Source organism: Manis javanica, chromosome 15 (genome assembly GCF_040802235.1).
Source record: "Manis javanica isolate MJ-LG chromosome 15, MJ_LKY, whole genome shotgun sequence".
Taxonomy (NCBI): Eukaryota; Metazoa; Chordata; class Mammalia; order Pholidota; family Manidae; genus Manis; species Manis javanica.
In genome coordinates this window covers 37,525,890-37,548,658 of record NC_133170.1, presented here as the reverse complement: position 1 = coordinate 37,548,658, position 22,769 = coordinate 37,525,890, and the positions used below count along the sequence as shown (strand labels likewise).

Below are 22,769 nucleotides of genomic sequence, written 5' to 3'. Positions count from 1 at the left end.
TATGAATTTTTGAACTATTTGTTTCAGTTCGTTGAAGAATGCTGTTGGTAATTTAATAGGGATTGCATCAAATCGGTATATTGGTTTGGGCAGGATGGCCATTTTGACTATTTTAATTCTTCCTAGCCAAGAACATGGGATGAGTTTCCATTTGTTAGTGTCCTCTTTAATTTCTCTTAAGAGTGTCTTATAGTTTTCAGGGTATAGGTCTTTCACTTCTTTGGTTAGGTTTATTCCTAGGTATTTTATTCTTTTTGATGCAATTTTGAATGGAATTGTTGTCCTGATTTCTCTTTCTATTACTTCATTGTTAGTGTATAGGAAAGCGACAGATTTCTGTGTGTTAATTTTGTATCCTCCAACTTTGCTGAATTCAGATATTAGTTCTGATAGTTTCGGAGTGGAGTCTTTAGGGTTTTTTATGTACAATATCATGTCATATGCAAATAGTGACAGTTTAACTTCTTCTTTACCAATCTGGATTCCTTGTATTTCTTTGTTTTGTCTAATTGCCGTGGCTAGGACCTCCAGTACTATGTTGAGTAACAGAGGGGAGAGTGGGCATCCCTGTCTTGTTCCCGATCTCAGAGGAAAAGCTTTCAGCTTCTTGCTGTTCAGTATAATGTTAGCTGTGGGTTTATCATATATGGCCTTTATTATGTTGAGGTACTTGCCCTCTATACCCATTTTGCTCAGAGTTTTTATCATGAGTGGATGTTGAATTTTGTCGAATGCTTTTTCAGCATCTATGGAGATAATCATGTGGTTTTTGTCCTTCTTTTTATTTATGTGGTGGATGATGATGGATTTTCGAATGTTGTACCATCCTTGCATCCCTGGGATTAATCCCACTTGGTCATGGTGTATGATCCTTTTGATATATTTTTGAATTTGGTTTGTTAATATTTTGTTGAGTATTTTTGCATCTATGTTCATCAGGGACATTGGTCTGTAGTTTTCTTTTTTGGTGGGGTCTTTGCCTGGTTTTGGTATTAGGGTGATGTTCGCTTCATAGAATGAGTTTGGGAGTATTCCCTCCTCTTCTATTTTTGGAAAACTTTAAGAAGATTGGGTATTATCTCTTCTCTGTATGTCTGATAAAATTCCAAGGTAAATCCGTCTGGCCCAAGGGTTTTGTTCTTGGGTAGGTTTTTGATTACCGCTTCAATTTCTTTGTTCATAATTGGTTTGCTGAAATTTAGTGTTTCTTCCTTGGTCAGTCTTGGAAGGTTGTATTTTCCTAGGAAGTTGTCCATTTCTTCTAGGTTTTCCAGCTTCTTAGCATATCGATTTTCATAGTATTCTCTAATAATTCTTTGTATTTCTGTGGAGTCTGTCATGATTTTTCCTTTCTTGTTTCTGTTTCTGTTGAAACTTAATAAGTTTGGCTAGAGGCTTATCTATTTTGTTTATTTTCTCAAAGAACCAGCTCTTGGTTTCATTGATTTTTTCTATTGTTTTATTCTTCTCAATTTTGTTTATTTCTTCTCTGATCTTTATTATGTCCCTCCTTCTGCTGACTTTAGGCCTCATTTGTCCTTCTTTTTCCAATTTCGATAATTGTGACATTAGACTATTCATTTGGGATTGTTCTTCCTTCTTTAAGTATGCCTGGATTGCTATATACTTTCCTCTTAAGACTGCTTTTGCTGTGTTCCACAGAAGTTGGGGGTTTGTGTTGTTGTTGTCATTTGTTTCCATATATTGCTGGATCTCCATTTTAATTTGGTCATTGATCCACTGATTATTTTGGAGCATGTTGTTAAGCCTCCGTGTGTTTGTGAGCCTTTTTGCTTTCTTTGTACAATTTATTTCTAGTTTTATACCTTTGTGGTCTGAAAAGTTGGTTGGTAGGATTTCAATCTTTTTGAATTTACTGAGGACCTTTTTGTGGCCTAGTATGTGGTCAATTCTGGAGAATGTTCCTTGTGCACTTGAGAAGAATGTGTATCCTGTTGCTTTTGGATGTAGAGTTCTATAGATGTCTAATAGGTCCATCTCTTCTAGTGTGTTTTTCAGTGTCTCCATGTCCTTACTTATTTTCTGTCTGGTGGATCTGTCCTTTGGAGTGAGTGATGTGTTGAAGTCTCCTAAAATGAATGCATTGCATTCTATTTTCTCCGTTAGTTCTGTTAGTATTTGTTTCACATATGCCGGTGCTCCTGTGTTGGGTGCATATATATTTATAATGGTTATATCCTCTTGTTGGACTAAGCCCTTTATCATTATGTAATGTCCTTCTTTATCTCTTGTTTCTTTCTTTGTTTTGAAGTCTATTGTGTCTGATACTGGTACAGCAACACTTGCTTTTTTCTCCTTGTTTTTTGCATGAAATATCTTTCTGTCGCTTGACTTTTAGTCTGTGCATGTCTTTGGGTTTGAGGTGAGTTTCTTGTACCAGTATATAGATGGGTCTTGCTTTTTTATCCATTCTATTACTCTGTGTATTTTGATTGGTGCATTCAGTCCATTTACATTTAGGGTGATTATTGAAAGATGTACTTATTGCCATTGCAGGCTTTAGATTCGTGATTACCAAAGGTTCAAGGGTAGCATCTTTACTATCTAACCGTCTAACTTAACTCACTTATTAAGCTATTATAAACACAGTCTGATGATTATTTCTCTCCCTTCTTATTCCTCCTCCTCCATTCTTTATATGTTGGTTGTTTTATTCTGTGCTCTTTTGTGTTTCCTTTAACTGCTTTTGTGGGTAGTTGATTTTATTTTTTGCCTGTAGTTAGTATTTGATTGGTCTGCTTTCTTTGCTATGATTTTATTTTCTCTGGTGACATCTATTTAGCCTTAGGAGTGCTCCCATCTAGAGCATTCCCTCTAAAATACCCTGTAGAGGTGTTTTGTGGGAGGCAAATTCCCTCAACTTTTGCTTGTCTGGGAATTGTTTAATCCCTCCTTCATAGTAAATGATAATCATGCTGGATACATTATTCTTGGTTCAAGGCCCTTCTGTTTCATTGCATTAAATATATCATGCCATTCTCTTCAGGCCTGTAAGGTTTCTGTTGAGAAGTCTGATGATAGCCTGATGGGTTTTCCTTTATAGGTGAACTTTTTCCTCTCCCTAGCTGCCTTTAAAACTCTGTCCTTGTCCTTGATCTTTGCCATTTTAATTATTATGTGTCTTGGTGTTGTCTTCCTTGGGTCCCTTCTGTTGGGAGTTCTGTGTACTTCTGTGGTCTGATTGATTATTTCCTCCCCCAGTTTGGGGAAGTTTTCAGCCATTATTTCTTCAAAGACACTTTCTACCCCTTTTTCTCTCTCTTCTTCTTCTGGTACCCCTATAATGTGGATATTGTTCCTTTTGGATTGGTCACACAGTTCTCTTAATATTATTTCATTTCTTGAGATCTTTTTATCTCTCTCTGCATCAGCTTCTATGCATTGCTGGTCTCTGGTTTGTATTCCATCAATAGCCTCTTGCATGTTATCCATTCTGCTTATAAATCCTTCCAGAGGTTGTTTCATTTCTGTTATTTCTCTCCGGACGTCATCCCATAGCTCTTGTATATTTCTCTGTAGCTCCATCAGCATGGTTATGATCTTTATTTTGAATTATTTTTCAGTAAGACTGGTTAGGTCTATCTCCTTCTCAGGGGTTGACTCTGTGATTTTGGTCTGTATCAAATTCTTTTGCCTTTTCATGGCAAGGGAGGTAGTTGTGCGGGGCTGGCACTGTGTGTCAGCTGGGAGAACATCCCTTCTTGCTGGTTTGTGGCCTTCCTCTCCTGGGAGAACAGTGACCTCTAGCAGTTTGTGCTTGGCAGCTGCATGCAGATGGGGCCTCTGATTCTTGCCTGGCCACAGTGGAGTTAAGCTCTGTGGTTGCTATGAGCGTGGCCTGCCTTGGTCTGTTGCTCCAATATGGTGGAGCCGCATCAGAGTGGAGACAAGTGGGAGGCTGTTTATCGCTGTGAGTGGCCTCCAAGCGGCGCTGCCACCCAGGGATTTAGGGTGCCCGGTGTTCCCTCGGATTCCTAGCTGCTGGGCTAAGTGTCACGGGATACTTCCATCCAGCTTTGGGGTCCCTGCCTGTTTAAGACTTTCAAAAAGCACTCACTTTTCTTTGTCCCGGGTGCGCCGGCTGTGGGGACCCACTCACAGGTCTTACTGTCCTGATTCCCTAGTATCCAGGACCCCACGCATGCACTGTGTGTCTGTGCTCTGGTGCAGATGGCTAGGGCTGGCTATTTAGCAGTCCTGAGCTCCCTCTCGCTCCCTGCTCCAACTCCTCTCCTCCCACTGGGAGCTGGGGTCAGGGGCACTTGGGTCCTGCCAGGCTGCAGCTTGTATCTTTCCCCCTTCATGAGGCGCTGGGTTCTCGCAGGTGTGGAAGTAGTCTGGCTGTTGTCCTGTGTGTCTTCTGGTCTCTCTTTTAGGAATAGTTATATTTGTTATATTTTTAAAAATATATATGGTTTTGGGAGGAGATTTCCGCTGCTCTATTCAAGTCGCCATCTTGGTTCTGCCCCCTTTTGGCTTTAATTTTTACTGCTTTTTCCTCTTCTTGTAACTTGTTAGTGATACACTTGTCAGCTACACATTATTTTAGTGTTCTTTTGGTGGTAAACCTAGCAATTATAGTTCACAATGTTGACATATTAAGGTCTGGTAAAAGTTATTATTTTTCACCACTCTCCCAGTAGTGCTCGGACCTTAAAATATTTCTCATGTCTTTTGCATTGTTTTTGTCATGAAATTTTATTCTATGTAATTTTTAAACCCTACTATATATTGTTACTATTATTTTATAGAGTTAATATTGACTTACATGTATTCACTGAATTACTCTTTCTAGTGCTCTTTGAACCTTCTTGCATTCCTTGTTTTTGTCTGGCATCATTTTTCTTCTATTGGAAGAACTCCCTTTTGGGATTTTTTTTTTTTAGTGTTATCTTGCTGCCAATGAATTCTCCAAGTTTTTGTCTGTCTAAAAATACCTTTGTTTTCACCTTAATTGAAGGAAATTTTTCTTCTGCTATTGAAATTAAAATATGTGCTGCTACATCATGTAAATTTCACAGATGAATGCAAAATTTATTGATTTTCAAATAATTTACAATGTTTACATTGGATCTTAGTGTTCTAGTCAAGGATTTCTCTCCAAATTGCCCTTCATTCTAGCATTCTATAAGATAAATAGTCCAGAATATGGAAAGAAATTATCTTGAAACTGTAGTCAAGTCATTTAACTTCTCTGAGTCTGAGCCAGTTTCCTCATATATAAAATTGGAATAATATAATATTGTCTCTCTTTCACTGGAAGTTATGATTCTCTGTTGAGACATATATAAAAATGCTTTGTAATATATGAAATACCAATCGGTTGGAAATCTTAAGTGTTTTAATTATTTACTGGAACAGAAACAGTATATATATCCAGAATTCTCTTACAAATGTGCATTTTCATGAACACTCACAAAATAGCCAAGATGATAGTACTCATGTATGTGTTTATATATATGCTGCCTTTTATGAGAAAGTAAGACAGTGTTAAAATTAAACTGAACCTATGCTCAGTCAATCTTAAATTTAATTTATGATCTTCCAAGCACCTAAGTTGAAAAGGGAGACCTGGCCAATCACCTAATTCCAAATACCCATAGGATTAAAAATACTTCAGGGGAACAGTTCTTTCTTAACACTAAGTTGAGGCAGCAATTTCCCCCTTCATTTTTATAATGACATAGAGTTATTTAAGAGATTATTCTGCTGGTTGAGAGATTAACAGATTTGCATGATTAATCCAAATCAGTGGTAGACTGCTCTAGAATTTTAGTACTTTGTTTCATGTTCCCCCAGGGAGAATTATGCATTTTAGTGTGAGCTCCAAGTAACTGCCCTTCCATCCTACTTACAAATGGATTCTATTCCTAAAACTAATAAAGAATGTCAGTTTCCTTTATAAAATGCTTGGATACACAAAGATAAAATGTTATTTTCATACATAACATTAAGAAAATTGCCTTAAGAAAGGACAATGTTTAGCTACATTTTATTTTGCCTTCACAGGTTAATTCAAACATTCCTTACTACACTGATCAAGTATCTACCAAGTCCCTATCATGCAGGCATAATGCTTTTGGTTTGTTTGTTCTCCTCTGTGAAAAAGCAGTCATTTGACCTAGATGTTGCAGTTTCTTTTTTTATTTTTCTACTATTTATTTAGTAGACATTTATTTAAATGGAAAAGAAAGTTTGGAACTGAAGCTTTTGAATGAACACCTAAAATGTATGTTAGTTATTATTACTGTCTCACAGTAATACCCCGACACACTGGAGGTTTAGTGTGATGGTCAGATTACAGTAGGATAGCTGTTCTTACTTAAATTCTTGGACTTTGTTTTCAGGTCTTTGGCATGCATTTTATATGAGATGTGCTGCATGAATCATGCATTCACTGGATCCAATTTCTTGTCCATTGTTTTAAAAATTGTTGAAGGTGACACGCCTTCTCTCCCAGAGAGATACCCAAGAGAATTGAATGCCATAATGGAATGGTATGGAAATAAATACATTGCCACAGAAATTATTTTAAATCGTATTTCTATTTTAGTTCATTTGGAAAATAATCTTCTTTTTAAACATTACAGCATGTTGAACAAGAGTCCTTCATTGAGACCATCTGCTGTAGAGATTTTTAAAAGCCCTTACACTGATGAACAACTACAGGTATTTAAATTGACTGGGGTGCCAGGGAACACATTTTATCATTTATATATATTCTAGGATTTAATATGCTGTAAGAATAAGAAGCAATAATAATCAGTCAGAAAGGAGAAATGAAGGAAAATAGTAGTCAGACAATCTCTTTGCAAAATGTATGTGAACTCCAGGTCCCTGGTGCCCCAGATGTAAGAAATTAGGATTTGTGTTTATCTACATAAATTCAACATCACCCTTAAGGCTCTTGCTTTACAAATCTTGCCTCAACATTTTGTAAAAATATCCCTGCTAGGACAAGAATGTACTACTACTAATACTAAAATCTTGGGTTTCCTTTGAGCTCTTATTATTCCACCACTTTGTGGTATACCTTAATAGTAACATTTTGTTGATTAGGTGAGCTTAGTTTTCCTGTAGAGTAGACATTTTGATGCAGAGAATCTGCCCCTGGTGGTAAGTAAAAAGCAAATGGTACCCTCTTGTGAAGGTTGTTTTTTTTTTTTTGATTTCTTAGGAGACATTTCAACACAGCAGGATATGAGAAGCAGCTGGCCAGGTAAAGAATCTGAGAGAGGGAGTTAAGTGGTGCAGGGAGTAAGTGGTGCAAAGTACTGAATGAGGTTATGCTTCATGAAAGGAGACATACAGAGCCAGGTTCTTACCCAAGAATGCGCTACCCAGGGAGGCTGCTGAGGAATCGGGGTGGCAGGACAGGAGAAGTGGATAGGAATTATCTGGCACTTCTAGCCTTCCCCAGTGTATCCCTCTCCCTATGTAGAGCCTCAGGAAAAGAGGCCAGGCACTGGCTTTCTGCATCAAAAGCACACAGAAAGGGCTGTGAGCACACCAGAAGTGTCAGAAGGGATTCAGGGGGTCTGCCAGGACTGTGGGGGAAGTGAGGCATTTGCCTTGGGGCAAAAATAAATTTTAAAGGCCACCGAAAATTCAGGAATCAGGATAAATAACATTTTAATGCGATGTTTAAAAATTCCAAATTAATGCTAACAAAGATCCGTGATAACAAAATAATCAAATTCAAAGCCAGGATCCAAAAGGCTAGGATTAGGGTGAGGCAAGCGAGGTGGAATGGTACAAGTTCAGGGTTGGATCCCATCTTTATTTAAACTCCTGCTATTATATTCTCCACAGCTTTGGGGCATTAGTGTTGATATTTTGTAATATTGCATTAAAATATTATTTATCTTGGTTACTGGGTTTTTTGGTGCCCCCATTAAATTTTGCACCTGAGGTGAATGCCTCACTTGTCTCACCCTTGTCCTGGCCCTGGGAGTGGGGATACCATCTACTCCAGACCCAGAGGTTGAGGAGAGCCTGTGTGTTCTCAGAGCCGAGGGAGCCTGCCTGTGGCCAGTGGCAGGGAGGGCAAGAGTGGGTAGTGCAGCGCACTGGGCTGGAAGGTAGGCAGGAGCCCGGACTCACAGGGATCTGTGGCCTATGCCACTCAGTGATCCTTTGTGACCCTTTATAAAAGGAAGTAGTCTCCAGAGTGTCGCGACCCTTCAGGGACCGAAGCAACACGCCCAAGGTCTTGATTCTTCTCTAGGCTTTATTGTCTAATCTCTCATGGCGGTTACAGCAGTTGTCGGGCAGCTCTCCTCCCTCCCAGCGGGCTCCCTTATATTCAGTCACCCAACCAATCCGGGACAGTATCATGCATGACCTTTAAGCGGATAGGTGTCACGTGCCACTCTAAGTGGGCAGCACGAGCTGTGCACGGGTACGGAAGTCTGCTGGGCCAATCCCCAACAGGGAAGAGGGGAAAGGGTGGTGAGCAGGAAGCAGGTGCCATCTTTAGGGTGTTGTCCAGCTAGAGTGGGGCTCAGCCTCGGCCGTAGGCTGGGCCCCCACATCTCCCCCTTTATTGTTTTATAACCAAAGGGCTGTCTGGATCATGCCTGTCTTAGGTCATCCGGAGTCTGCGGCATTCTTACCCATCCTCAGGCAACAGACAGCTTAGGTCTGCGCCCTGTCTTAGGTTGATATGCGCAGCTCCCGATCTTACCCGTCCTTGACTACTGATCCAGCATATTAAGCCATACTCTAGGGGAGATGCCTTCCTCTAGTGCTGCCATGGCCTGCAACAGGACCTTCCGTTCTCCCTGTTGCTGTTTTTGTAACAGACTTTCCTCCCAAGCAGGAGAGGCCCACAATTAGCAATATTCCTATGACACCTACACCTGACCAGGCTTTGGTGGCATTTAACATCTTGCCTAACTGTCTGGACAAGTTGGTAGCTTTAGAATAATTATGAGAAGGAATACCAGTAATACACCCTCATATACGCAGCCCACAGACAAAACCTTCCCCAAGAGGTCCAATTGTTCTTGAAGAAGGTTCAGTGGCCTGGGACAGACCATTCAGCGTCTTTGCCGTAGGAATGGTGATAGTCAGCGCGGCGGTGGCTGCAGCTGCAGCTCAGCTCCGCCGTCGCCTGCTGTAGGATCCAAGGCAGGAGCAGAAGCAGTGCGATCATCTTGTACCTCTGCTCCGGGGTTTTCCACTCTGCGTATCAGACGTTCAGGCACCCAAATGGGGTTCTGCTGGTCCTGTGGAAAAACACAAACCGAGCCTCGGGTCCAAATTATCACTGGGTCTGGGCCTTTCCATGTTCCTTCCAACACATCCTTCCACAAAACTTTAGGCATGTGTTTTGGATTGGATTGTTGGCCGTGCCACTCTGCTGCACTGCGGTCATTTTTGTCCAGTGTTCTAAAGTCTTCTCCTATTCCCCCTTTTTGTTTATATAAGGCATTCTTGAGGGTGAGGTGGGTGCGTTCCACCATACCCTGACCCTGAGGGTTGTCTCTAGCTCCCTGCTGCTCTCATGACACAAAAGGATGTCATCCATATAATGATAGATGATTATCAGGGGAAACTGTTTCCTGACAGTTTGTAAGGCCTTCTTTACATACACATGGTGGGGCTATTAGCCATGCCCTGTGGCAATAAACCTTTGACAGTCTCTGGGGTGAAGCGGGATGGAGAAGAAACAGTCTTTGATAATCTCCACTTGCCAGACTTTTTCCTAATTACAAAAATAGGTGTGTTCCATGGCGAGGTAGAGGGCTGGAGGTGACCAGCTGCTATCTGTTCTTGTACTAAAATGTGGGCTGCTTCCTTCTTTTCTTTGGTGAGGGGCCACTGAGGTACCCACACGGGCCTTTTTGACTGCCATGTTATTTCTATAGGCTGTTTTCCCTCAGTGGCCCCGAAGAAAAACCCAATCCTGGTCCTCCGTCCCCATCCTCTCTCTAAAGGGGGAAGTATCGTAGTTATGATTTAGATGGACTACGTCGCTAATTCCGTGAACCTTTTGATTTCGTCGCCACTCTGCGAACCTTTTGATTTCGTTGCCACTCTGCAAACCTTTTGATTTTGTCGCTGCTCTGCGAACCTTCACTGGCACCTCCTCATTCCATATATTATAATAAACAATGTCACAAACACTAACAAGACACACACACTACACATAAACACCCACTGCAACTGCCTGCCGTCTGCCCTGCCACGTATACTTTCAGTTTACTCACCGATCCACTCACCCTCCTTGGTTCCCTCTCCTGGTCTGGCCTGCCGACCGAACGGCGTCCAGTGACGTTCCTGAAGAGTTACAAGCTCTACTTCATCGGCAGGCGCCAGGGTCAGTGGATCAGGTCGCGACGAGGTTTAGTGATTCCCGGGTTTCGGCACCACTTGTCGCGACCCTTCAGGGACCGAAGCAACACGCCCAAGGTCTTGATTCTTCTCTAGGCTTTATTGTCTAATCTCTCACGGCGGTTACAGCAGTTGTCGGGCAGCTCTCCTCCCTCCCGGCGGGCTCCCTTATATTTAGTCACCCAACCAATCCGGGACAGTATCATGCGTGACCTTTAAGCGGATAGGTGTCACGCACCACTCTAAGTGGGCAGCACGAGCTGTGCACGGGTACGGAAGTCTGCTGGGCCAATCCCCAACAGGGAAGAGGGGAAAGGGTGGTGAGCAGGAAGCAGGCGCCATCTTTAGGGCGTTGTCCAGCTAGAGTGGGGCTCAGCCTCGGCTGTAGGCTGGGACCCCACACAGAGGGTTTTGTTTTCAGGTTCCTAGACATGGTCAGTAATACTACGAATCAGAAAAGGCATCTGCCAGTTTTTTTGCCCTTCATCCCTAAAGAGGAGTATTTAAGGTGTGTCAGGGCTGTCCTTTTTTTCAGCACCTGATGTACAGATATTCAGAAATCACTCTGAAAGACAAGAATTGGAATTGTCAGAAGGAGACTGCTCATATAATTAATGTCATGTAAGTAACTACTTTGTCTTTAAAAGCCTATTGAGTATAAATGTTAAATGCATTTGTTTAAAAAAAAAAATCTATTAGCCCCAAGCTGACTGCATAGAGTATCCTAGAATTCACTTATGTCTTGCCAGGAAATTACGGATCTTCAGTAACTTGGTGTTCCAAAGCCCGTTGCCCCACGTGGCAGCAAATCGAACTCACAGAAGTCTAAAACACTGCACAAGCTTTCATATCCATAGGGAAGCTCTGCAGTTGCCTTGTAAGTACATAGAGAAATTAATATCTGAAACATTCAGTGATATTCATGCTAATGAACCTTCCATATTAAGCATAAATGGCTTTCACATGTTGTTTAACAGGAACTGGCAGAGTATCAGCTGAAAAGACAGTATTGTGGAATCCTAGAACAATTGAAAACAAGTCAAGCTTTATTTTCTTGAGATACCTATTTAAACTAGAGAATGCATGTTTCACTAAGAATCGTAAGTATTTTCTGACCTAACTTCTACCTCAGTAAAAATTTCTGTGCTGTAACTTGCCCAGAACACTAGATTACTTCAGAGCTGCCATGTACAGCTGCACAGGCTGTGTATTGCACAACTCCAGGGAAAGCCACTTATGGAGACCAAATCTATAATTTTGCTGAAGGAAATCTCAATTTAATTGTATAAGAGCCAGAGGAGAATGTCAATCCCTTCCCAGAGCTGTGCAAGGCAGTGAGATGAGAACAGTAGCTCTCATATTGCCTGATCTTCAAAGCCAGATAACACAAATATGCTTCTCTGATAACTGGTCCAGTGGCTTCTCAACTGCTCTGTATTTTCCATCTTCACATTCAAACTGAGGAAACTGATCCATCAAAGATATTCAGTCTGTTTAATACACCATCTCCAGTTAAAATCCCCTGTACCTCAGGGGATACACTTTTAGGCATTCTAGTTTTTCTGGGTTAGTACCTATTCTTTCAAGAATATCTGTAAATCTTATTTTATTTTATTTCATTTTTACTAACTAGAAATGTGAGGATAGTATATATCTTCATTTAAAAACACCACACTAATTTTAGTTGCCATTCTGCACTGCAGTTGTGAAACTGTGCGCTTGACCCTGCTCACAGTTAGTATGTGCTGTGATCCAACTGCTTGGTGGTGGTCACCGGTCCAGACGGTATTCCAGAGAGATAAGAACTGCTGACAATGGTCATCAGTCTTTTCGTGGCGTTTCTTAAGGAGGGAGTTGAGTGCAAAAGCATTCTGCAGTATTGGGCTCTAAGCAAGTCAGGCACAGAAACAAGTAATATTGACAATGTGGTTGCAGACCTTTCAATACATGACTAAGGTGAGCACATTTGTTTAACTGAAGAAAGAGGCTCTTAACATTGACTGACATTTTGGGGGGTAATTGCCGTACATATGCTTGACTGTTATAAATAAGCACTTTACATGAATTAACACATTTAAACTCACAACAACCCTCAAAGTAGGTACTATTATTATTTTTATAATAAGCATGAAGAGGTTAAGTAACTGGCCTAAGGGAATATAGCATGTGAACTAGGACCTAGAATTTGAATCCAGAAAATACTATTAGCCACTATGCCATGCTGCCGTAAAAATACCTACTATATGATGCCTAGAATATATGACACAGTAAAGCTTAGCTAGTATCATATTACCATTTTTGGATACTTTTTATGACAGGCACTGAACTTACATTATCTCATGTAGTACTCACTATATAGCTCATTCTTTACAGGCACCAAAACTGAGATTCCGAGAGGCTCAGTGACTTTCCCAAGGCTACAGAGCTAATGAGTGGTAAAGACAGGATTCAAATCTGCCTGTCTGATTCTAAAAACTGGGTCCTATCCATGGTTGAATTAGTTTGCAGTCTCTTTACTTCTTAATGGCCAAGATCCTAATTTCTTTTGCATTATGAAAATGTAAGTCATAGGCAATGAAATGTGCAGAAATTTGGGAAATAAATATTTTTCTTTTAAACAAAAGTCTAATTTGAAAAATGTTGCCCATTAACCACAGTCCTGCTTGGCTCATTACCTACATAGAGTTTATTAGTTTTTGCATGGCCTGTCTCGAGGTATTTTCCCTCCTCAGTAGTATAGTGATACTTCTATAAAATACTTGTTTAATTTTTCTGAGCGTGTTTGGGATGGGTTACATATGGGGACTCTTTATGGTTTATAGGCAAAAGAAGACCCACCTGCAGACTCTGCAGGCACTGTCTGAAGTGCAGAAAATGACCCCGAGAGAAAGCACGTGGCTGCGGAGGCCGCAGGCAGCTGATGACAAGGCCAGGAAGCAGAAGTAAGCCGCCTGTCCTTAGGGCGCCATGCCCTGGGCCACCTCTTGGGGCTCTGATGGAATTTACTGAAGAAAAGCAAAAACCAAAACAAAAAATTAAATGCACATACTCATTACATATTTATCTGTTTATTGATTCACTTGTTTCCTCAAAAGACGGTCATTGAGCCATAGATGGTCATTGGAGCTAGGCACTGCTAATGTCAGGCTTTCGGTCTGGGGTGAAAAGAAAGCTTGAGCATCAGGGAGGTTATTATCAGCGGAAATACAGCCAGCCTCCAAATGAAGCCTTGCTGTTGCTGGCACCTTCTGTGCATACCCCAGTAAGGGGTGAAAGGTGGCTTTACTGTTCTCTCCTCATTCCACCCATGTTTGCTGTGTCCCTTCTGCCTGGAGATCTAGCTGATCTACAAGGAGAAGAATACACCAGCAGCAGAGTGCTGGCTTTGGAAAGCAGACTGGACACTGAGCTCTGTTCTGCCAGGTGAAGCCCTCTGGAGTCTGTGCTTGGGCACAGATGCTGATGGGAGAGATCACTAGTAATTACTGGTGTGGGAGGAGGATTCCAGAGTGCCCTAGACTCCCAATTCTCAAAGACTGATTTTCAGCTGGTATCTTATCCAATTTCCTAATCTTTCTTCTTCTTTCTTCTTATCCAATTTTCTAATCTTTCTTCTTCTTTCTTCTCCTGCCAACTTCTTGGTCGCTTGGAAGCCCCAATCAAGAATCAGAGAGACCTGAGACTCAAATCTGTCCATTTTGTGATGTGAAAAATGATGTAGAGGTGTTCTTGTACTTAAAAAGAATATCGTGATGAACAAAGTAAGAATCTGTGAGACTATTTTCCCATAACTCAGGCTTTCTTCAGTAAATATGGAAGATTTCCTTCAGAGTACGGCCCCGTCCGCTTCCTCCCGGCGCACTCACAGGCCTCCCTGGCCCCTCGTTCATCCTTAGAACTCCTGAAGGGCAGCAGAGTGCTGCTACATGTTTAACAACCACCGCTGGAATTGGGGAGGGCAGGGCAGTGGCTGCTGATTTATTTGATGATTTTTGTCGTGTAAATACTTCCACAATAGCCAATTTCAAGCTACCAATCTGATATCACAGAATGTTCAGTTGGAAGATATGTATAGTCTACACTTAGGAACAAGTACAGGTTGGTTTCTGCACAACACTGCACTACTGAGTATGGGTTTTACTGAGGAAATAATTTACATAAGTTGCTGGAGTCATTGCATCAACTCACCATCCCAAATCTATTTCTAACACCTCAAGAATGGGAATATTTTCAGAGTACCATGATTTATATCACTGGTTGAGGATAAAAAGAAAAGTAAATCTCTGACAAGAACAGATTTAAAAGGCAATTTAATAATTCACTTGCACATTACAAATTATTTTTCAGATTTAAACTTTTGTACATAAAGTCATAGATCTTCCACATGATAATTAATATTTTTCTTATTTAAAGGTAATGGATTTTAGGTAAAGTTTGGTCTTGATTTTGTGGACGAATTGCATTGGAATTGTTTTTGATCATTGTTTCTAAGATTTGAGAGCAGTCGTGTTTTAGCTAGGAAACGCCTCTATTGTCAGAAAGAATATAATGTACCAACCTTATAGACAAGAATATCTGACTACAGGGATGTTCAGTGACTTTTCAAAAAAGTCTGATTATAAATTTATACCCAAGTAATCGAGGTATTAGTATGTCCTTGGGGACACGTGCACACACAGCGCTTGGTGCTGTCTTCCACTGCACTTTGGGAGCTCCAAGGATGGGCGAGGGAGCAAAGCAGCTCCTGTGTGCTTGGACGGAGCCCCGTGGGTGCTGCACTGTGTTTATCTTGCTGAGGGAAAGACCCTTTGGCCTGACTTCCCAGAACCCTACTTTGCCTGTTGAAACAGGGATCACGCCTACCTTTATAGTAAAGATGTGGTTTAAGAATATTGAAGCTATTTTTACACATTCATTTTAAATTTGCAGAAAGCTTGTGGAAGAAAAATATGAAGAAAATAACAAACGAATGCAGGAGCTGAGGTCTTGAAACTTTCAGCAGCTAACTGTTGGTGTACTCCATGCAAGTACTCTCTTATTTTAAATTTTATGTAAAAATCTTTTTTGCTTCAGATTCTTCATAGTCATGTGGCCCATTGGGTAGGAAATGGGAAAAGGTAGAAATTAAAGCATTCAAACCAACTTTGCCCATTTCCAAGAAGGATTCACTGAGGTTCATTTTAGAATGAAGGCCAATAGTCAGTGACTATGCTAATTCAAAGCTGCTATACTTAGAGGCACATCCGTTGATTCATCCAGCAAATATTGAGTGCCTACTGTGTACAAGATAACTTAATCAGCACTGAGTATACAATGGATGACTTAAGATCATGACTTTGCAGAACAAATGTGTGTATATTTTTGGGGAAGAAAAATTTTCTTCATCCTTCAAGCTCGTCTGAGAATCCAATTGACATGAGACAAACTGATTAACAAAAGAAAAAAACCAAAGTTTAATTATGTGCACATAGAGCCCCAGTAATGAAACTGAGACCCAAGGAAATTCCAAGGCTGTTAGTTTTTATATATTTTAGATGGAGACAATCTGTGAGGAATTGACAGGACAAAGAAAACTTAGGTTTGGGAACTTCAGTTAGTAAGGAATTCTAAACAGCATGTGGGATGGGGTAGTAAATCAGTAAGAAAGTTAACAGGGTCTGTATGTAGGGTTGGTTCTCTGGCCCTGAATTTTCTGCCCCAGGTGCCTCCACCTCCAGTGCAGGGAGGGCACCTTTCCCATGGGAGTTTCATTTTGTGGTTTGGGCAGGTCTCTAAAGGTTAAAAGTATCTTCCTGGGTCCTGGATGCTTAAGTGTTTCTTCAGTGTTGTGTTTGGACAACAGACAACACCAGCCTCCTAGCTTTCTGGTAAAAAAAAGCTCGGGAACAGTCGTTTTTCTGGAGAACTGTATTGTCTCGAACTCTGGTGGTTTGTTCACTGGAGATCCCTGCATGTGCGGGGTTTCCTTCCATCGGCAGGCGGCCCCAAGGCCACTGAGGGCATGGGGGCGATCCCTGAAGTCTGTGGGCTCGTTCTGCTCTAGCATGGTGGTCAGAGAGTTCCAGACCCTGGAGTGTGTGGAAGCCCCCAGCAGAGCTCAGTCTCAGCCAGGCAGAGCATAGGAACTCTCATTTTGTCTGCCTCCCTCTGAGAGGTGATCCACCTTTGTCAGTCATTTAGTGGTTGCAAGTGCCTTAGAGTTCTGGAAACCTGAAGCTGAGCCAAATGGGGCCCAGCCTTCTCTAACCTTAAAGAGTCCCTCTCCTTCTGTTGTGTCCTTTAGCAAACAGTGTGAGGGTATGTGCTCAATCCCCCCTGCCCTCTCCATCTGTCTCCTACTCTGGTAATTGAGGCCAGCTGTGGGATCTGCTGCAATTCCCAGAGACGTGGGAGATGGGCTCCTTCCTGCTCATGGGACCCGGGGAACAGAGAGGTGCTGGCTGAAAGGGCGTGGGGTCAGCATTGGGCCCCTCCTTAGGGTCTTTATGCCTGCTCATGGAAGGACCCAAGCCCCTTCTGAGTACTGGGTGCCATTCTTCAGCTCCTCAGATGCCTTCCAGGTCCTGAAGGGGTAACTTGTGGAGGCGTCCATCTTCCCTACGTCTGTTGGCTTTCTTCCCCACAGGCCTGAGAGCTGCATATTGCCAAACCCTCGCAAGGAATCTGGCCTAATGATAAGAAATCTGGGTTAAACTACTTGTTTAATCACTGATAGAAACCAGGACTTTTTTTCTGGAATGCTTAGGGACTCCTGCTTCTAAGGAACTTCACCCCCACAGATTGGAAATTGAGAAGTACAGAGCATGATAATATTTTCTTTTATGAAACCTAAATAACTCTCTGTATTCTTGATGTTAACATATGGCAAATAAAAATGTAGTTTCAAGTATGACCTTACATTTTAGTGTCTGATAATTTAGCTTTTTGCTTTTCTTCACTGACCCTTTAAAACAAATCTTTTTGTGTTCTCTTTTAATTTCTGATATTATTATCAGTGTTAAACAACTGCACTATATGAGGTCCCATCCCTCTGATAAACCAGGGTCCTTGGGGGGCCCTGGAGTGATGCGCAAGGAGGCCTTGCAACAGGCAGACCCCTGGGAGAGTCTGTTGGCTGTGTTACTCCACGGAACACAGGAGCCCGAGAGTTCAGGTCTTGGCCCAGCTAAGAGAAGGCAGTGAGGATTTCACAACGATTTTATCAAGTCCCAACTCATCACTTCCACAGTGTCTGCCTAGTTCTTTCCAATTCCATCCCTTTCCATCAGCAAGGAGCCGAGGAATCAGGATGGGAAGTACTTGATGCTGTTTTGGCCAGAGATGTTGGTTCATTCTTAGAAGAAAAATCGCAAAGATGGGAGTAAGGAATGCTCCAGGCAGACACTTGGCCCTTGCAGGTAAGGTCCTTGTCTAGCTGGTTCAGTCCTGCAGCAGGACTGCTCAGCACCCCCACCCCACCCCCACCCCCAGGTTTCCTGCCCTGTTTCATGCCATTACATCAGCCCTTTCCCTCTTTTGTTAGCATCTACTTCTCTTTCAAATGTCACTTCCTCTTCAGGAAAACCTTCTTTGACCTCATGGTGCACAATGGACTGGCCCCTTTCCAAATTCTTAAGGCTTATAGCAATGCTTCTGTTGGGTGAGCATTGTGTATTTTCCTTGGTCCTTGTCCCCGCTGCAAAAAAGAATTGAAGGGCAGAGACATAGTAGTGAAGCAGAGTAAGTTTTATTTAAAGTTGCTTAAAGAGAGAAAACGTATGGCCACCTCAGCAAGGAGAGGTCCCCTGAAAGGTTGGAGAAAGTTTAAGATTAAAAGGCTACACACTTAGAAAGTGTGGGTGACCTCAGAGAGAGAGTGCCCCCTGAAAGGTTGAAAAGAGGGAGTTTAAAGTTAAAAGATTATGTACTTAGAAAGTGCAGATGACATCAGAGAGAGGAGTGCCCCAAAAGGCTGGGGTTCCCCCTTTTAAGGATTCCTTAGGAGTGTGACCAAGGGCTGGGGGTGCAGACTTGTTAAGTGGTCTTTGAATACTTAGAATTAACACAAGGAAGTTCCTGCTCTGATTTCTCCCTGGGATGCTGGCATCTTGGTCTGGGAGCAGATCACACAGGCTGCCTGCCCAGCCCCCAAGGTGGGCTGAGTTATTGTCTGTTTGCTAAAGAGTAAGTTAAGAATCTTACATTTTCAACTTCCTGGGTATTAAAATACAATCTTTAAGATGGAATCCTTTCTGCCTTTTACTATGTTGTTTACGGCCGGGCCTGCCTGATTAACCCAGTAGAGACATGGGGAATATTCAAACATTGCAGGGGCCAAGTTGCTCCTGGCTTTTTGAGCTTTAATTGATTAAGTTTGGTTCTTTTTAGTGGACTTTCTGGCCTTTTTCTCTTTCCACCTCGCTCATATCTACTTTCCTGCCTAACACTTCTCAAACTTCAAAATACATCCAGATCACCTGTTGGTCTTGTTAAAATGCAGGTTCTGATGTGGCTGGTTTGGGGGGAGGCCTGGGATGCTGCAGTTCTAACAAGCTCCCTGGTGCTACCAATGCTGCTGGTCCAGAGAATCTCACTCTGATTAATAACAGACAGATGCTAGGGCTCTTGAAAGCAGCAGTTTACCGTCATCTGAAGGGAGAACGGGAAGAGCCACTGATGAGCAGACCTCCTTACACCCTTTTTAGGAAGAAAAGCATTTAATTGGAATGGAAGAGAAGGAAGAGCCACCTGAGGGGAGGCTTCCTGGTTCAGGCCAGGAGGAGGATGAGGAGGGGAGGCCGGGCAGAGAAGAGGCAAGTCTGATCATGTCCGAGCTCGAAGGCCAGGCAGGCTTGGTGATATTTAGAGCCCAAAGGAGAGAGCAGCTGGGCAGCTGAATACTTCGCAGAGTTTGGAAGGGTTAAATGCCTCAAGGAGAGGCATCATTGAGCTGGGAAAGATGAAACCAAGTGCAAGAAAGGAATCAGATGAATCTGACACAGAGGCTAAAGAAAAACATGATAAAGGAGAGGAAGAGGGAGGTGCCCCTGTCCTTGTCCACATACAGCGGTCTGGGGTTTCATTTCTTCCTCATTTCACTGGGGCTCTGTTTACTACTCCTTTTTCCTTCTCTCTTGCCAGCCAAAGCAACCCACTTTTCATCTCAAAAGCTGTTGTGGCAGATTGAATCAGTTCCGGGGAAAGAGTGGGTTGGCTGTTTCACCTCTTCACTGTGTATAAATATGCAAACATGCCCAGCCGCAGTTAGGAGGGCAGCTTGCTTTGTTTTTCAGGTCTTTTATCTTGGCAGGCATTTTCTGCTTGGCTGAATGTGGCTTTGAAATCTTGGAGCCATGTAGTTGAATCTTGATAGTTGAATGTGGGATCATGTTAGGCACCGTTTCTCTGAAGGGTGGTAGCTTAAAAACAGCTAGATCCCATAATACACATGATAAGCCTGGTCTTTGTTTTATCCTGTGGCATGTCCAGTTGTGGTGGTGCTATAATTGGGTTCTGTGGAAGGTGCACAGCAGCTCAGAGCTGCATACATGGAACAGTAACGGGGATCAGAGACCAGATCGAGTCTTTCTCTAAGAGAACCATCTATAGCAATTCTGTCTGTTCTCTTCAAAGAGAACCACAGCGAATCAGAGTTAAATGAGAGTCCCAGTACTTCAAATAATTTCTGAAGCACACGTGACAACATATTTCATAGAGTATTCTTCGTTATTAAAGTTCTCTGTGTGCTATCAGTGATCCTTTGAAGTTGGGAACCAATTTCACCTCCTGCAACAATTATATAGTACAAAAAAACAGCTCCTTAAGAATATTTTACAACTGTATTTTCACAAATGCCATACCACACTGTGACACGCTTTGTTTTACTTACTCATTTAAGGTTAGTTTGAACTTTCTTTTCTGTCTCAGTAAGAAGGCACTCTTGCAGTCGTTCTCCATGAAAGTCATTTATCCAGGAAGACAAGTCAACTCAACATTAGCTCTAGATTGCATCTATACACACAACTGGAAAAGAGGCAAAATGATTTATTGAAATACCTATTGATAATTTTATTTATTTTGAAGGGTGAATTCATTCATGTGGCTCTTAGATCTGTTTCTTTTAGGAAATTAGGATTCATAGAGTCACAGAACTTTTAAATCTAGAAGGGAATTTGGAAGTCATCCAAGCCAACACCTATGATCTTGGGATGAGGAGGTTGAGGGCAGTGTGGTACCCTGGGTGCAGGACTGAGGGAGGTGTTTGCTCTCAGCTGCCAATTGCTCCTGCTCTTGATGGGCTGAAAGCACATGCCTCCTTCAGTGTGCGCTCTGGGCATCCCGCCTCCCTCACCCTTGTCGTGATCCTGAAGCTGAGGCCAGGCGAGGTGAGATGCTTTGCCCAGGCTACCTGTCGAGTTGACTCGATGCTGTTCCTCTTATCCCATGCCTTCTTGATTGAAAATGTCATGCTTAAAGGAGAGGATTAGGTAGGCTTCTGTTTCCAAATAGTCTTCTAAACAAGAATATTGTTTCATTTGTAGTAATGCTATTTCTTTCTATCACTTGATGAACTGTTAATTACATTCCACAAGGAATTTGATGACCTGACTTCAAAGAACCTGCCTGAGTCTCAGCACATTTCTTCCCTGGACCTTGGCATGCTTGAATCAAGTGTAGAGGACACCATGGCTGACCTTGGAGATCATGTTATGAGTCTGTGTCAGCGTTCACAAAGGTGCTCTCAGCTGACATCTGGCTGAGGGAAGCCTTGGAACATATGTGACTATCTGTCAGTTATCCAGAGCCGAGCGGTGACCAGGATGAAAGGTGGAGAAGCCAAGGGGTTTGTCTCGCCTCTCCTTTCTTCTTTGCAATAGTGAACATGAGTTGGAAGCTCGTACCAGGTAAGCACCCTCTTATGCATAAAATAGCATCATCATTACCTGGCTTTGAAACAGCGTAGGAGTATGATGCTCTGAAGTACTATGTCCCTCTTCTGTGAGTGATTTCCCGGCCCTCAGAAATTAAAGTGAAGTAATGAAGTCAGGCTTTAGAAAATCTGCTGTATGGATGTGTAGTCATTGCTACAAAAAGGCTCAGAGCTGTCACCCAAATGGGAGAGATACATCATATCCTAATAGTTAAAAACAGGAGTTTTGGAGTAAAAAAGCCCCTGACAACTTAATGTTTCTAGGCCTTGGTTTGTTTATCCACAAGACCAGAACATTACCTCCTATAAAAGTTGTCAAAAGCAAAAGACACTAGGCATGTGGCATGCTCTTAGCTCAGTACCAGGAGCATAGGAGGGGGCGAAGAGGTGGAGGCAGTTTATGACTATGGGCGGGGCAGGGGCACGAACTAGGGACCTTCTCAGTCCTCTACTATCTTCCCCAGTGCCTAAGACATAGTGTCAGGGATATTATAGGCACTCAGTAAGTATTTCTTGAGTGAATGAATAAGTGAATGAATAAATGAGTGGATGGTGTGTAGGTCTAGACCTCTAAGAAACAGATGTCAAGATGAGACTAAAAGTGCGAGGGATGAGGAGAAATGTCTATATGAAAGGAATTAGGCAAGAAACTGGAAAAGGCTTAAAGAACTATCAGAGCATGACTCAAGTCTTATTCCAAGTAAAAAGAAGGGATTTCAATGGATCTGACTGCCTGCTAGGCAGACAGCAGCCAAGATACCAGGAAGCCCTTAAGCAGAGCCCGCCGTCAGAGGCCTGCCTTAGCTTCCATGCTGCAGTCCTACGATGGCCCACAGGGAGACACCACAGCTGCGAGAGAATGCAGGGGTGGGCTTCACAACAGAGCAGTCAGGGCCCTCGGCTTGTGACACTCCTTGTAGAGGGAAGTCTTCAAGGTAGATATGCACGGTTGCACATGGTATACCAGCTCTCTTTGCCAGTAGTTGTGTTCTCTTTACAAACTAAGAATGAAGATAGTGAAACTTGGGTTGGCTGGTCATCTCAGCCCAAATTTGCATCTGACATCTACCTGATAGAGCCGTTAGGGCTGCACTGCCTCCTCCAGCTGAGTGGAGACTAGCACCTGACTCTTTTAGGTTGGTGTTTCCCAACTTTTAAAATGGTGTTGTGGAAGCCATCTGGTAACAGGTGTTACTGACAAATACATCTATCAGATGGATTTACATCTTAGACCTTTTTCAGGTATTTCTTTAATCTATTATTACTATTTTCCAAAGGTAATGTTCGGAAGCATGGAAATATCTCATGGGCCCAAGGATATAAAACTGAGAGTTAGACCACTGAGCAGCACCTACTGTGCATGGCTTGTGCTTTCTGGAGGGCAGAGCCATTGCTGTATACAAAAAGGAGGCCCAGGACAGCCTACTTTGCAGGCGGCTGAGGATCAGGAGGTCTGGGCCCACCCAGCCTCCAAGTTTCAAGTAGAAAAAGCACTTACTAC

General features: G+C 42.4%; 1 protein-coding gene across 1 annotated transcript in view; it reads left to right on the top strand.

Moving 5' to 3' along the window:
- Positions 1-22,769, top strand: part of NEK11 (NIMA related kinase 11) — a gene marked incomplete at its 5' end in the record, with an annotated part of 387,736 nt that overhangs the window by 165,487 nt on the left and 199,480 nt on the right. The window contains 6 exon segments of the mRNA XM_073222396.1: positions 6,369-6,518; positions 6,612-6,690; positions 10,895-10,980; positions 13,182-13,301; positions 15,289-15,382; positions 20,931-21,044. Of these exon segments, the coding sequence (XP_073078497.1) occupies positions 6,369-6,518; positions 6,612-6,690; positions 10,895-10,980; positions 13,182-13,301; positions 15,289-15,382; positions 20,931-21,044 (643 nt within the window).